The sequence below is a fragment of the Symphodus melops genome, assembly GCF_947650265.1.
Source record: "Symphodus melops genome assembly, chromosome: 22".
In the NCBI taxonomy this organism is placed as follows: Eukaryota; Metazoa; Chordata; class Actinopteri; order Labriformes; family Labridae; genus Symphodus; species Symphodus melops.
The window spans coordinates 19,242,267-19,258,692 of record NC_136712.1 but is presented as its reverse complement, the minus strand read 5'-3'; the positions used below and the strand labels follow the sequence as shown (position 1 = coordinate 19,258,692).

Sequence of the window (16,426 nt, the reverse complement as noted above, 5' to 3'; positions counted from 1 at the left end):
AAAACATGACATACATACCTGTGTCGAAAAATGAAAAAAATGACATACATACCTGTGTCGAAAAATGAGTAAAAACGGCATACATACCCATGTCGAAAAAATGAAAAAAATGACATACATACCCATGTCTAAAAATGAAAAAAACGACATACATACCCATGTTGAAAAATGAGAAAAAAACGACATATATACCCATGTCGAAAAATGAAAAAACGACATACATACCCATGTCGAAAAATGAAAAAAACGACATACATACCCATGTTGAAAAATGAGAAAAAAACGACATATATACCCATGTCGAAAAATGAAAAAACGACATACATACCCATGTCGAAAAATGAGAAAAAACGACATACATACCTATGTCGAAAAATTTTTAAAAAACAGCATACATACCCATGTTGAAAAATGAGAAAAAACGACATACATACCTATGTCGACAAATGAAAAATACGACATACATACCTATGTCGAAAAATGAGAAAAAACAACATACATACCCATGTCGAAAAATGAGAAAAAAACAACATACATACCTATGTCGACAAATGAAAAAAACAACATAAATACCTATGTCGAAAAATGAGAAAAAACAACATACATACCTATGTCGAAAAATGAGAAAAAAAATGACATACATACCTGTGTCGAAAAATGAAAAAAATGACATACATACCTGTGTCGAAAAATGAGAAAAATGACATACATACCTGTGTCGAAAAATGAGTAAAAACGACATACATACGTCGAAAAATGAGTAAAAACGACATACATACCCATGTTGACAAATGAAATAAAGGACACACATACCTATGTCGAAAAAATGAAAAAAACGACATACATACCTATGTCGAAAAATGAGAAAAAACGACATACATACCCATGTCGAAAAATGAGAAAAAACGACATACATACCTATGTCGAAAAAAAAAAAAAAAAACGACATACATACCTATGTCGAAAAATGAGAAAAAACGACATACATACCCATGTCGAAAAATGAGAAAAAAACAACATACATACCTATGTCGACAAATGAAAAAAACAACATACATACCTATGTCGACAAATGAGAAAAAAACGACATACATACCCATGTCGAAAAATGAAAAAAAAACGACATACATACCCATGTCGAAAAATGAAAAAAACGACATACATACCCATGTCGAAAAATGAGAAAAAACGACATACATACCTATGTCGACAAATGAAAAATACGACATACATACCTATGTCGAAAAATGAGAAAAAACAACATACATACCTATGTCGAAAAATGAGAAAAAACGACATACATACCCATGTCGAAAAATGAGAAAAAAACAACATACATACCTATGTCGACAAATGAAAAAAACAACATACATACCTATGTCGACAAATGAGAAAAAACGACATACATACCTATGTCGAAAAATGAAAGAAATGACATACATACCCATGTCGAAAAATGAAAAACATGACATACATACCTGTGTCGAAAAATGAAAAAAATGACATACATACCTGTGTCGAAAAATGAGTAAAAACGGCATACATACCCATGTCGAAAAAATGAAAAAAATGACATACATACCCATGTCTAAAAATGAAAAAAACGACATACATACCCATGTTGAAAAATGAGAAAAAAACGACATATATACCCATGTCGAAAAATGAAAAAACGACATACATACCCATGTCGAAAAATGAAAAAAACGACATACATACCCATGTTGAAAAATGAGAAAAAAACGACATATATACCCATGTCGAAAAATGAAAAAACGACATACATACCCATGTCGAAAAATGAGAAAAAACGACATACATACCTATGTCGAAAAATTTTTAAAAAACAGCATACATACCCATGTTGAAAAATGAGAAAAAACGACATACATACCTATGTCGACAAATGAAAAATACGACATACATACCTATGTCGAAAAATGAGAAAAAACAACATACATACCCATGTCGAAAAATGAGAAAAAAACAACATACATACCTATGTCGACAAATGAAAAAAACAACATAAATACCTATGTCGAAAAATGAGAAAAAACAACATACATACCTATGTCGAAAAATGAGAAAAAAAATGACATACATACCTGTGTCGAAAAATGAAAAAAATGACATACATACCTGTGTCGAAAAATGAGAAAAATGACATACATACCTGTGTCGAAAAATGAGTAAAAACGACATACATACGTCGAAAAATGAGTAAAAACGACATACATACCCATGTTGACAAATGAAATAAAGGACACACATACCTATGTCGAAAAAATGAAAAAAACGACATACATACCTATGTCGAAAAATGAGAAAAAACGACATACATACCCATGTTGACAAATGAAATAAAGGACACACATACCTATGTCGAAAAAATGAAAAAAACAACATACATACCTATGTCGAAAAATGAGTAAAAACGACATACATACCCATGTCGAAAAATGAGAAAAAACGACATACATACCCATGTTGACAAATGAAATAAAGGACATACATACCCATGTCGAAAAAATGAAAAAAACGACATACATACCTATGTCGAAAAATGAGAAAAAACGACATACATACCCATGTCGAAAAAAAAACAAAAAACGACATACATACCCATGTCGAAAAATGAGAAAAAACGACATACATACCTATGTCGAAAAAAAAAAAAAAAAACGACATACATACCTATGTCGAAAATATGAAAAAAACGACATACATACCTATGTCGAAAATATGAAAAAAAACGACATACATACCTATGTCGAAAAATGAGAAAAAACGACATACATACCTATGTCGAAAAATGAAAAAAAAACGACATACATACCCATGTCGAAAAATGAAAAAAACGACATACATACCCATGTCGAAAAATGAGAAAAAACGACATACATACCTATGTCGAAAAATGAGAAAAAACGACATACATACCTATGTCGAAAATTTTTTAAAAAACAACATACATACCCATGTTGAAAAATGAGAAAAAACGACATACATACCTATGTCGACAAATGAAAAATACGACATACATACCTATGTCGAAAAATGAGAAAAAACAACATACATACCTATGTCGACAAATGAAAAAAACAACATACATACCTATGTCGACAAATGAGAAAAAACGACATACATACCTATGTCGAAAAATGAGAAAAAAAAGACATACATACCTATGTCGAAAAATGAAAGAAATGACATACATACCCATGTCGAAAAATGAAAAAAATGACATACATACCCATGTCGAAAAATGAAAAAAATGACATACATACCTGTGTCGAAAAATGAAAAAAATGACATACATACCTGTGTCGAAAAATGAAAAAAACGACATACATACCCATGTCGAAAAAAAAAAAAAAAACGACATACATACCCATGTCGAAAAATGAGTCAAAACGGCATACATACCTATGTCGAAAATATGAAAAAAACGACATACATACCTATGTCGAAAATATGAAAAAAAACGACATACATACCTATGTCGAAAAATGAGAAAAAACGACATACATACCTATGTCGAAAAATGAAAAAAAAGCGACATACATACCCATGTCGAAAAATGAAAAAAACGACATACATACCCATGTCGAAAAATGAGAAAAAACGACATACATACCTATGTCGAAAAATGAGAAAAAACGACATACATACCTATGTCGAAATTTTTTTTAAAAACAACATACATACCCATGTTGAAAAATGAGAAAAAACGACATACATACCTATGTCGACAAATGAAAAATACGACATACATACCTATGTCGAAAAATGAGAAAAAACAACATACATACCTATGTCGACAAATGAAAAAAACAACATACATACCTATGTCGACAAATGAGAAAAAACGACATACATACCTATGTCGAAAAATGAGAAAAAAAAGACATACATACCTATGTCGAAAAATGAAAGAAACGACATACATACCCATGTCGAAAAATGAGAAAAAACGACATACATACCTATGTCGACAAATGAAAAATACGACATACATACCTATGTCGAAAAATGAGAAAAAACAACATACATACCTATGTCGAAAAATGAGAAAAAACGACATACATACCCATGTCGAAAAATGAGAAAAAAACAACATACATACCTATGTCGACAAATGAAAAAAACAACATACATACCTATGTCGACAAATGAGAAAAAACGACATACATACCTATGTCGAAAAATGAAAGAAATGACATACATACCCATGTCGAAAAATGAAAAACATGACATACATACCTGTGTCGAAAAATGAAAAAAATGACATACATACCTGTGTCGAAAAATGAGTAAAAACGGCATACATACCCATGTCGAAAAAATGAAAAAAATGACATACATACCCATGTCTAAAAATGAAAAAAACGACATACATACCCATGTTGAAAAATGAGAAAAAAACGACATATATACCCATGTCGAAAAATGAAAAAACGACATACATACCCATGTCGAAAAATGAAAAAAACGACATACATACCCATGTTGAAAAATGAGAAAAAAACGACATATATACCCATGTCGAAAAATGAAAAAACGACATACATACCCATGTCGAAAAATGAGAAAAAACGACATACATACCTATGTCGAAAAATTTTTAAAAAACAGCATACATACCCATGTTGAAAAATGAGAAAAAACGACATACATACCTATGTCGACAAATGAAAAATACGACATACATACCTATGTCGAAAAATGAGAAAAAACAACATACATACCCATGTCGAAAAATGAGAAAAAAACAACATACATACCTATGTCGACAAATGAAAAAAACAACATAAATACCTATGTCGAAAAATGAGAAAAAACAACATACATACCTATGTCGAAAAATGAGAAAAAAAATGACATACATACCTGTGTCGAAAAATGAAAAAAATGACATACATACCTGTGTCGAAAAATGAGAAAAATGACATACATACCTGTGTCGAAAAATGAGTAAAAACGACATACATACGTCGAAAAATGAGTAAAAACGACATACATACCCATGTTGACAAATGAAATAAAGGACACACATACCTATGTCGAAAAAATGAAAAAAACGACATACATACCTATGTCGAAAAATGAGAAAAAACGACATACATACCCATGTTGACAAATGAAATAAAGGACACACATACCTATGTCGAAAAAATGAAAAAAACAACATACATACCTATGTCGAAAAATGAGTAAAAACGACATACATACCCATGTCGAAAAATGAGAAAAAACGACATACATACCCATGTTGACAAATGAAATAAAGGACATACATACCCATGTCGAAAAAATGAAAAAAACGACATACATACCTATGTCGAAAAATGAGAAAAAACGACATACATACCCATGTCGAAAAAAAAACAAAAAACGACATACATACCCATGTCGAAAAATGAGAAAAAACGACATACATACCTATGTCGAAAAAAAAAAAAAAAAACGACATACATACCTATGTCGAAAATATGAAAAAAACGACATACATACCTATGTCGAAAATATGAAAAAAAACGACATACATACCTATGTCGAAAAATGAGAAAAAACGACATACATACCTATGTCGAAAAATGAAAAAAAAACGACATACATACCCATGTCGAAAAATGAAAAAAACGACATACATACCCATGTCGAAAAATGAGAAAAAACGACATACATACCTATGTCGAAAAATGAGAAAAAACGACATACATACCTATGTCGAAAATTTTTTAAAAAACAACATACATACCCATGTTGAAAAATGAGAAAAAACGACATACATACCTATGTCGACAAATGAAAAATACGACATACATACCTATGTCGAAAAATGAGAAAAAACAACATACATACCTATGTCGACAAATGAAAAAAACAACATACATACCTATGTCGACAAATGAGAAAAAACGACATACATACCTATGTCGAAAAATGAGAAAAAAAAGACATACATACCTATGTCGAAAAATGAAAGAAATGACATACATACCCATGTCGAAAAATGAAAAAAATGACATACATACCCATGTCGAAAAATGAAAAAAATGACATACATACCTGTGTCGAAAAATGAAAAAAATGACATACATACCTGTGTCGAAAAATGAAAAAAACGACATACATACCCATGTCGAAAAAAAAAAAAAAAACGACATACATACCCATGTCGAAAAATGAGTCAAAACGGCATACATACCTATGTCGAAAATATGAAAAAAACGACATACATACCTATGTCGAAAATATGAAAAAAAACGACATACATACCTATGTCGAAAAATGAGAAAAAACGACATACATACCTATGTCGAAAAATGAAAAAAAAGCGACATACATACCCATGTCGAAAAATGAAAAAAACGACATACATACCCATGTCGAAAAATGAGAAAAAACGACATACATACCTATGTCGAAAAATGAGAAAAAACGACATACATACCTATGTCGAAATTTTTTTTAAAAACAACATACATACCCATGTTGAAAAATGAGAAAAAACGACATACATACCTATGTCGACAAATGAAAAATACGACATACATACCTATGTCGAAAAATGAGAAAAAACAACATACATACCTATGTCGACAAATGAAAAAAACAACATACATACCTATGTCGACAAATGAGAAAAAACGACATACATACCTATGTCGAAAAATGAGAAAAAAAAGACATACATACCTATGTCGAAAAATGAAAGAAATGACATACATACCCATGTCGAAAAATGAAAAAAATGACATACCTGTGTCGAAAAATGAAAAAAATGACATACATACCTGTGTCGAAAAATGAAAAAAACGACATACATACCCATGTCGAAAAAAAAAAAAAAAACGACATACATACCCATGTCGAAAAATGAGTCAAAACGGCATACATACCTATGTCGAAAATATGAAAAAAACGACATACATACCTATGTCGAAAATATGAAAAAAAACGACATACATACCTATGTCGAAAAATGAGAAAAAACGACATACATACCTATGTCGAAAAATGAAAAAAAAACGACATACATACCCATGTCGAAAAATGAAAAAAACGACATACATACCCATGTCGAAAAATGAGAAAAAACGACATACATACCTATGTCGAAAAATGAGAAAAAACGACATACATACCTATGTCGAAATTTTTTTTAAAAACAACATACATACCCATGTTGAAAAATGAGAAAAAACGACATACATACCTATGTCGACAAATGAAAAATACGACATACATACCTATGTCGAAAAATGAGAAAAAACAACATACATACCTATGTCGACAAATGAAAAAAACAACATACATACCTATGTCGACAAATGAGAAAAAACGACATACATACCTATGTCGAAAAATGAGAAAAAAAAGACATACATACCTATGTCGAAAAATGAAAGAAATGACATACATACCCATGTCGAAAAATGAAAAAAATGACATACCTGTGTCGAAAAATGAAAAAAATGACATACATACCTGTGTCGAAAAATGAAAAAAACGACATACATACCCATGTCGAAAAAAAAAAAAAAAACGACATACATACCCATGTCGAAAAATGAGTCAAAACGGCATACATACCTATGTCGAAAATATGAAAAAAACGACATACATACCTATGTCGAAAATATGAAAAAAAACGACATACATACCTATGTCGAAAAAATGAGAAAAAACGACATACATACCTATGTCGAAAAATGAGAACAAACGACATACATACCTATGTCGAAAAATGAGAAAAAACAACATACATACCTATGTCGAAAAATGAGAAAAAACAACATACATACCTATGTCGAAAAATGAGAAAAAACGACATACATACCTATGTCGAAAAATGAAAGAAAGGACATACATACCCATGTCGAAAAATGAGTAAAAACGGCATACATACCCATGTCGAAAAAATGAAAAAAATGACATACATACCCATGTCGAAAAATGAAAAAAATGACATACATACCTGTGTCGAAAAATGAAAAAAATGACATACATACCTGTGTCGAAAAATGAAAAAAATGACATACATACCTGTGTCGAAAAATGAAAAAAATGACATACATACCTGTGTCGAAAAATTAAAAAAATGACATACATACCTGTGTCGAAAAATGAGTAAAAACGACATACATACCCATGTCGAAAAATGAAAAAAACGACATACATACCTATGTCGAAAAATGAAAAAAACGACATACATACCTGTGTCGAAAAATGAGAAAAAAACAACATACATACCTATGTCGAAAAATGAAAAAAACAACATACATACCTATGTCGAAAAATGAGAAAAAAACAACATACATACCTATGTCGACAAATGAAAAAAACGACATACATACCTATGTCGAAAAATGAGAAAATTTCGACATACATACCTATGTCGAAAAATGAAAAAAGATGACATACATACCTGAGTTGAAAAATGAGAAAAAAACTACATACATACCTACATATATACCTATACACAATGTGGTTGCTGCTGAAGGATGGAGTGCAGTCGTGGGTCAGCAGCGTGAAGAGCAGGGGGCTGAGCACACAGCCTTGGGGGGCCCCGGTGCTCAGGATGGTGGTTTTTGATGCGTTGCCGCCAACCCGCACAGTCTGAGGCCTCTCGCTGAGGAAGTCCAGCAGCCAGTTGCACAGGGAAGTGCTGAGCCCCAGCTGGTCCAGTTTGCCAATCAGCTGCTGAGGGATGATGGTGTTGAATGCTGAACTGAAGTCTATGAACAGCATTCTGACGGATGAGTTTTTGGAGTCCAGGTGGGTGAGGGCTGGGTGAAGAGCAGAGCAGATTGCATCCTCAGTTGATCTGTTGCCCCGGTGTGCAAACTGGTAGGGGTCCAGGGTGGAGGGAAGGGTGGATTTGATGTGGGCACTCTTTAAGATACGATGGTGCCTGACCGTTTAGAGCTTTGTAGGTGAGCAGAAGGATTTTAAATTCTATTCTAGATTTTATAGGGAGCCAATGGAGAGAAGCCAATACAGGAGTCATGTGGTCCCTTTTCCTAGTTCTAGTCAGAACACGAGCTGCAGCGTTTTGGACGAGTTGGAGGGTCTTTAGAGATTTACCATAGCACCCTGCTAAAATAGAATTACAGTAATCCAACCTGGAGGTAACAAATGCATGAACTAATTTTTCAGCATCATTTTGTGACAGGATCTGTCTGATCTTAGAGATATTACCAAGGTGAAAATAAGCTGTTCTTGAAATGTGTTTAATGTAGGAATCAAAGGACATATCCTGATCAAACAGAACTCCTAGGTTCCTAACAGTGGTACTAGAGGCTACGCTAATACTACTAAGGGCCGTCATATCATCAGAGAAAGTCTCTATATAAAACGCATGTACACATGCAAATAGATAATGCACCTGTGTCTTTATATCTCTGTACACAGGGAGGAATGTATGTCTGTATATATGCATGCATATATGTATATAGAATGGATGTCTGTATAGATGTATGCTTGTATATAAAAAGAACACATGTATATAAAATGCATGTTTGTATATATGTATTTAAATGAATGTATTTAAAATGAATATGCATTTATGCATGTATGCATCTAAAATAAAGTTCATGTATGTATATATCTAAAATGAATGTTTAACTATGTATGCATGTAATGTAAAATGAATGTATGTATGTGTGTGGATGTATGCATGAATATAAACTAAACATACGTGACGACAGCCACATCAGTTCGAACTACTCGGAGGTTTCTAAAACGGCCCGTGTGTACATACTTGTATTTTCTAATACCCCAGCTTCCAATGAAGTACTGTACATAGGAATTTGCAACACATCCCATTTATTCTCAATTAACATATTACAGATTAATTTACATGATTACATGAGTCCATTAATAACAAGCCGATTGATCGCATATGAAAAAAATAGATAAAAAAAAAAAAGAAGATATCCAGGATCAAAACTTGGGTGTAGTGTGTGAAGAACATTAATGAAGTTATTAAGCTTAATAATTCACTCAGTCTGAAAGTATAGTTTGTGAAATATAAAGACATTCAGGTAAGAACTGACTTTTCACTAATCCAAGATTCAAATCACGTACCCCACATATTCATCCAAAATCCCTTCATTCAGTTGTACCTTCACATCCTGATACTGTCCACATAAATAACACAAAGGCATCACGATGTGGTCTACAGAGAACTTAAACAGGGGGCTCCTCTTCAGGGTCTGACCTCCTCAGGGTCTGACCTCCTCAGGGTCTGACCTCCTCAGGGTCTGACCTCCTCAGGGTCTGACCTCTTCAGGGTCTGACCTCTTCAGGGTCTGACCTCTTCAGGGTCTGACCTCTTCAGGGTCTGACCTCTTCAGGGTCTGACCTCCTCAGGGTCTGACCTCTTCAGGGTCTGACCTCCTCAGGGTCTGACCTCTTCAGGGTCTGACCTCCTCAGGGTCTGACCTCCTCAGGGTCTGACCTCTTCAGGGTCTGACCTCCTCAGGGTCTGACCTCCTCAGGGTCTGACCTCCTCAGGGTCTGACCTCTTCAGGGTCTGACCTCTTCAGGGTCTGACCTCCTGGGAGCCGCTGGTGGCTCTTTGTAACAGCTGGAGCATAATGGGATAGATGGGAGCGAACTCCTTCCCCTGCCGAGCCCTCACAGACTGCACATAGGCCTCCAGAGCGCCCCTTAGAGGAGAACAGAGAGAACTGATTCATGAAGAGAACGCTTGAGAACCAGGTCTGGATCTGATTTGCCGTGTAAACATGTAGGTATGTTGACATGTCATATATCAACACACATACATAAAGACATGTGAAGTGTTACCTGAGGAGAGAGAGTCGATCTCTCTCAGAGGGATGATCATCCAGCCACTGGGAGTAACGGGCGATCGACCACTCAGCTCTCTGCAGGGAGAACACTTGTTAAAAACAAGACCAAACAGCAGGTGTGTGTGTGTGTGTGTGTGTGTGTGTGTGTGTGTGTACCTGGTGAGGGGACTTCAGTTCTGACGGGGCTCGGGTGAGGAGAAAGTGCAGCAGGGTGCTGTAAGGGATCAGCTCCCCAACAGCTGGACTGCTGGCTATCAGCTCGCTGGTCTGAAACAGCAGAGGTCTGAAACGCCAAACACACAACACGTTTTTAAACAGGCAGCGCTAAGGACGCCTGTAACCAGAAGGACGGGATTTTTAACCTGTTGTTTTTTTTAAATGTCAAAAATTGTGGTGAGAAATTAAATAATTTACCAGTGAAAGATTCATGATTTCACTTGTGAAGGAAGAGAGGGTTTTTTTTTTCAGTTTGAGCTTTCAGACTTCAGATTCAGTGATTAGTGAACGTCATTAAAACAAAACAAACTGATAATAGATTCATGCTTTGCCATTTAAAAAGTTTGAAAACTGTGCTTTAAATCTGCAAAATGATCATTTTTAAAAACACATGATAAGAGTATTGAGTGTAACATTGGGTCCAAACAGCACGATCACATGGCACGCTGCAACCGCTAAATATTTGACACTCTCCTTCCCTTGTAACATTATAATAGGTGGTGCTTTTATTTTGAAGGTGGACAAACTGAAGCGTGGTGCTTTGTATTGACGAGCTGTTAACTAAAATCACAACACTCATTAATAAACGGCTCCAGAGAGCTGAGGTCTTTCTCCTGGGTTGACACAGGTCAAAGGTCAACAAGCCAATCAGGAAGTGTCGATGGAAGACACTCCCCCTTCTCTTTGAGATGAAATCAAAGAAAACAAATGATTGTGTCGTGCGAGCGAACACACCTGAAGGAGCGCAGCATTCTGTACGGCTTCCCCAAATCAGAGACTCTCCTGCACAGAGGCGCCACTGCCATCTCCATCTGACACAAACAGGAACACACGTCACCGTCGTCACAAAGAAATCTGTTGGACAAAAAGACAGACGCAGAACGTTCCAGCGCTTTCTTTCGTTCTCACCTGTGCAAAGTCTGCAGCCAGCCTCATCTTGCCGCCCTCCCCGAGCGGTCGCAGGAGGCTGGTGTGTCGGATGAACAGCTCGATGGCCCTCTGAGCGATGGCCTCCGTGCTCTCGTAGATGAAGTCCACACACTGGAAGTGTCGGAAGTAGTCGGCCATCACTCGGCTGATGAAGCCCTGCAGCTCCTTCATGTAGAGCGAGCACGGGACATCGGGCTTATCGGCCGTGGACAGAGGCCTGCCACACAGAGACACACACTTCACTCTGCATCCTCACACTGACATGAAGGAGCAGTATGTCACGCTGACACCTAGTGTTTAAAATGGGTACTGCAGTCCAACCAACAGCTGTTTACTCAGCGTCTATAATCGTTCACACGTTGTAGCTGGATGTTTGTGAGCTCCACAGCCCGGTCCATGGCACGTGCTACCCAAAGAGGCGGGACTATTTGTGGGACCAGACACTCAAAGGAATCAGAGTTTCTGGAAAGGCTCACCCTGAAAAGTCCTCCTGGTGCAGCGTGATGATGATGGCCTCTATGGAGTCGCTGACGGACTGCAGGAGAGGCTGCACGGCGCTGCTCATCAGGGCCTGAACTCCCTGAAACACGAGAAGCAACGTAAACACAAAAAGAAGAAGAAGAAGAGACTCCAAGTGGAGACCTGTCAGCAGCTTCACAGAGCCTCTGAATCACATGAACTTTGCTGCTCATTACCTGTGTCTTAGAGGCTCCCTGTTGCCATAGCAACTTGTCTAGACATGTGAGCAGTAGGTACATATGGATGAGGTTGGATTTACATCTGAACTATGGAGCTGTTCCCGGCTGTGTGTGGATAAGAGCACTGTGAAGCGGAGTCACCGACATCAACACAAATTTAATATCTGATGCACTGGAGTGTGAGTGTGTGTGTGTGTGTGTGTGTGTGTGTGTGTGTGTGTGTGTGTGTGTGTGTGTGTGTGTGTGTGTGTGTGTGTGTGTGTGATAGGTGTTTCATGACAGACTCCCGCTGGGCTCTGCAGACTGACGTGCAGCAGGAATAAAAAAATAATCAGGCGGTAGTTTATTGAGCAGAATATTGTCGGAATCAAAGACGAGTGAATCTCTAAAAGATGAACACGAGAACGTTCACATTTTGTATGCATAAGAATAGAAATAATATAATCCATCATACCTCCAAAGAAGAAGACAGGGCCTCTGCAGCAGCTGCTGGACTCGAACTCAATCCTGAGATGATCTGCAGAAACACACAGAGGCCAGAGGTCAGAGGTCAACAGGTCACAACAAAGATTCTTTATGCAGATATGAAGAAAAAAACTACGAGACCTCCGACTGGTTCAGTTTGACTCGAATGTCACAAACCACTCCAAAGGTTTGCATCTTAAAGGAGCAGTCTGTAGCTCTGCCCCCTAGTGTTTAAAATGAGTACTACAGTCTAAACTCTAATCATCACAGAGAGCTGTCTGGCTCCGCCCCCTCCTCTCACACAGGTCAGCATGTGGTGGACACTGTAGCTTCAGTGTTTAGCCAGCTCTGCATGTGGTGCACACTGTAGCTTCAGTGTTTAGCCAGCTCTGCATGTAGAGACACTGTAGCTTCAGTGTTTAGCCAGCTCTGCATGTGGTGGACACTGTAGCTTCAGTGTTTAGCCAGCTCTGCATGTGGTGGACACTGTAGCTTCAGTGTTTAGCCAGCTCTGCATGTGGTGGACACTGTAGCTTCAGTGTTTAGCCAGCTCTGCATGTGGTGGACACTGTAGCTTCAGTGTTTAGCCAGCTCTGCATGTGGTGGACACTGTAGCTTCAGTGTTTAGCCAGCTCTGCATGTGGTGGACACTGTAGCTTCAGTGTTTAGCCAGCTCTGCATGGGTCTGTAAAGCTTTCTGCGTTCTTTATGAGTCGAGGCCCACGGTGGTCACTTCGGTTCATGTTCTCATTACAAACGAGCTGACCCACCTCTTCAAGCGGTCTCTGTACAGGTTGTTAGGTCTGCAGCAGGGTTTGATTGACAGCTCTCCCACCAGCACAAACAAACCGCACTAAGTCGGAAAACAGACTCGAGTTCGTTTTAAGGGAAACAAACAGGCGAGGTGTCAAAAGGAACCTTTAACTGTGATCTGCAAGATCTTCATTGAATGAGAACGAAAACACCGAGTCTGTGTGAGGCTGTCATCGAGAAGAGGGTGGTCTCGTCTGTTGTTGTGCACGGATAACCACATCAGCAGAACATTGAATTCACAGCTCATGGCGTTTGTTTCTGATGATGCTAAAGGTGAGATCTTCAACATGACGCATAATATTGAAGGATTGTTGTTGGTGCCTGACTGAAACCTCCTGCATCCATTACTGTACTAATCTACTATTAACAGCCTCTCTTTGTCCTCCATCTTTCTCCCCGCCTGCCTGATATAAATCCTCTCTCTGTGTTCACACAGTGAAATTTTAAAGGCTGGCCGTTAAATATTTAATGTTGCAGTAATCTGTTTTTTAATGCTATTAATCAGGCCGGCTGCTGTGCCAGGACTCAGCATACATCTTTAATGGAGGAAGCTGAGAACACACTGCACCCTGCCTGCTTCTCCTTTCATTTCCTCTGCTTCCCTTTCACAGACAGCCGTTTAATAATCCAAACACACACACAGGCAGAGAAGTGTGTGTGTGTGTGTGTGTGTGACATGTTGGAGCGCTCGCTGTCACACCTGTTGACAGTCTATCAGAAAAGAAAAGTTAACTGCTTGATGAATTAAACTGTTCTCTTTAAAATCTCTTTAAACAGAATCGAAAATTTAGCGACTCGTCCTTCGTAACATAAAACTTAAAGGTCACATGACCTCCTCCTCCTCTTCTTCAGGTGAAATCAGTGTCCTCGCTCCTCTTCATCATGTGTGTGAAGTGTGTTGTTGTAAATCCACTCTGATCCTGTATTTGATCATGTCTATAAACCCCTCTATTTCAGCCCTGCTCAGAACAGGCTGTTTCTGTGTCTGTATCTTTAAATATGTAAATGAGCTGTGTCTGACCACGCCCCCTCTCTGGAAGGGCTCGGGTGAAGAAGAAGAAGTAAAGTGATATATTCAAACTTGTAGAGGAGCTGCAGGATTTATTCTGTTTGACTGTTATTTCCTGTTCAAATGTTCAGATTTGAGCACCGGTCTCATGATGAAGAAAACTTTAAAGCTTTAAAATAATTTAAATATTCTGGTGACGTAATAGAAACGACTCCCACAGTGTTTAATGAACAGATAAAGTTCATCAGATGTGAAGTTTACGTACCTTCGCCACGGCCTGCTGCAGACGGTACAGAGAGTTCACCACGGCGACGTTCCTCCTCTGACCCTCGGTTAACGGACCGATCACCTGACTGGCATCGCCCTGAGTACTCAGCTGCACACGAGAGGGAGAGTCAGTGACACACACACACACACACACACACACACACACACACACACACACACACACACACACACACACACACACACACACACACACACACACACACACACACACACACACACACACACACACACACACACACACACACACACACACACACACACACACACACACACACACACCAGCTGTTCGGACTTGACGCAGAAGAGTTGGACGGTCTTGGCGGCGTTCTTGGCCACAGCCAGAGAAAGGTTCGGATCCACAGACGCCACATTCAGCTCGCTGCAACACAATGGATTATTTTGTTATGTTGTTGATTGACGGGCAGCGGTCAAAGTTTCTGCCTTCATGTCAACGCCACGGTTAGCGTGGACGCGTTCACAGGATGAGCAAAGAGCGGAAACAGAAGTAAGTGGCGAGCGGGAGTGAAGAGAGCGTGAAGCGGCTTCAATAGGTGCACTGAGATCGAACCGGAGGCAGGATGTAACAATCAACACTCGGCCCACACACTCGCTCGCCCGCCTGCCGGCTCGAGGAGAACTTCCTGAACGCTTCCTGCTGCGTTCACACTCACTTTGACGTCTTGCAGAAATCTTTCCAGGAGACTGGCAGGAAAACATTCGGCTCAGGTCAGAGTACAAAATTCATCCGTGTACGTTTAGAAATGCAGCTTCAACGTGTGAAAGGTGCTGCTGACATCTCATTGGCTAAATCCATTTCTCCTTTTTACAGGCTGACCTTCTCTCTCTCTTTGAGGGACACACTGATGTGTTTTTCAACATGAATATTATTTTATTTTATTTCTTCCAACCAGAGAAGGAATAAAAAGTCTTCAATAATAATAATAATAATGATAATAATGATAATATGATAATGATAATGATAATAATGATAATAATAATAATAATGATAATAATAATAATAATGATAATAATAATAATAATGATAATAATAATAATAATAATAATAATGATAATAATAATAATAATAATAATGATAATAATGATAATAATAATAATAATAATAATAATAATAATACATTTTAATTGAGGGTGTCTTTCAATAAACCCAAGGACACCTTACATGC

The 16,426-nt window shown here is 37.6% G+C and overlaps 1 protein-coding gene across 1 annotated transcript in view; it reads right to left on the bottom strand.

Moving 5' to 3' along the window:
* Window positions 1–9,817: 9,817 nt before the first annotated feature.
* The window catches only part of cog5 (component of oligomeric golgi complex 5), a 39,543-nt gene continuing 32,934 nt past the window's right edge, over window positions 9,818–16,426 (bottom strand). Inside the window, exons 14-23 of the mRNA XM_079335366.1 lie at window positions 15,522–15,621; window positions 15,220–15,330; window positions 13,122–13,184; window positions 12,446–12,549; window positions 11,949–12,186; window positions 11,775–11,851; window positions 10,980–11,106; window positions 10,819–10,898; window positions 10,549–10,679; window positions 9,818–10,228 (exon numbers count right to left, since the gene is read on the bottom strand). Of these exons, the coding sequence (XP_079191492.1) occupies window positions 10,553–10,679; window positions 10,819–10,898; window positions 10,980–11,106; window positions 11,775–11,851; window positions 11,949–12,186; window positions 12,446–12,549; window positions 13,122–13,184; window positions 15,220–15,330; window positions 15,522–15,621 (1,027 nt within the window). The 3' untranslated portion in view covers window positions 9,818–10,228; window positions 10,549–10,552. The remainder of the gene's footprint in view (window positions 10,229–10,548; window positions 10,680–10,818; window positions 10,899–10,979; window positions 11,107–11,774; window positions 11,852–11,948; window positions 12,187–12,445; window positions 12,550–13,121; window positions 13,185–15,219; window positions 15,331–15,521; window positions 15,622–16,426) is intronic.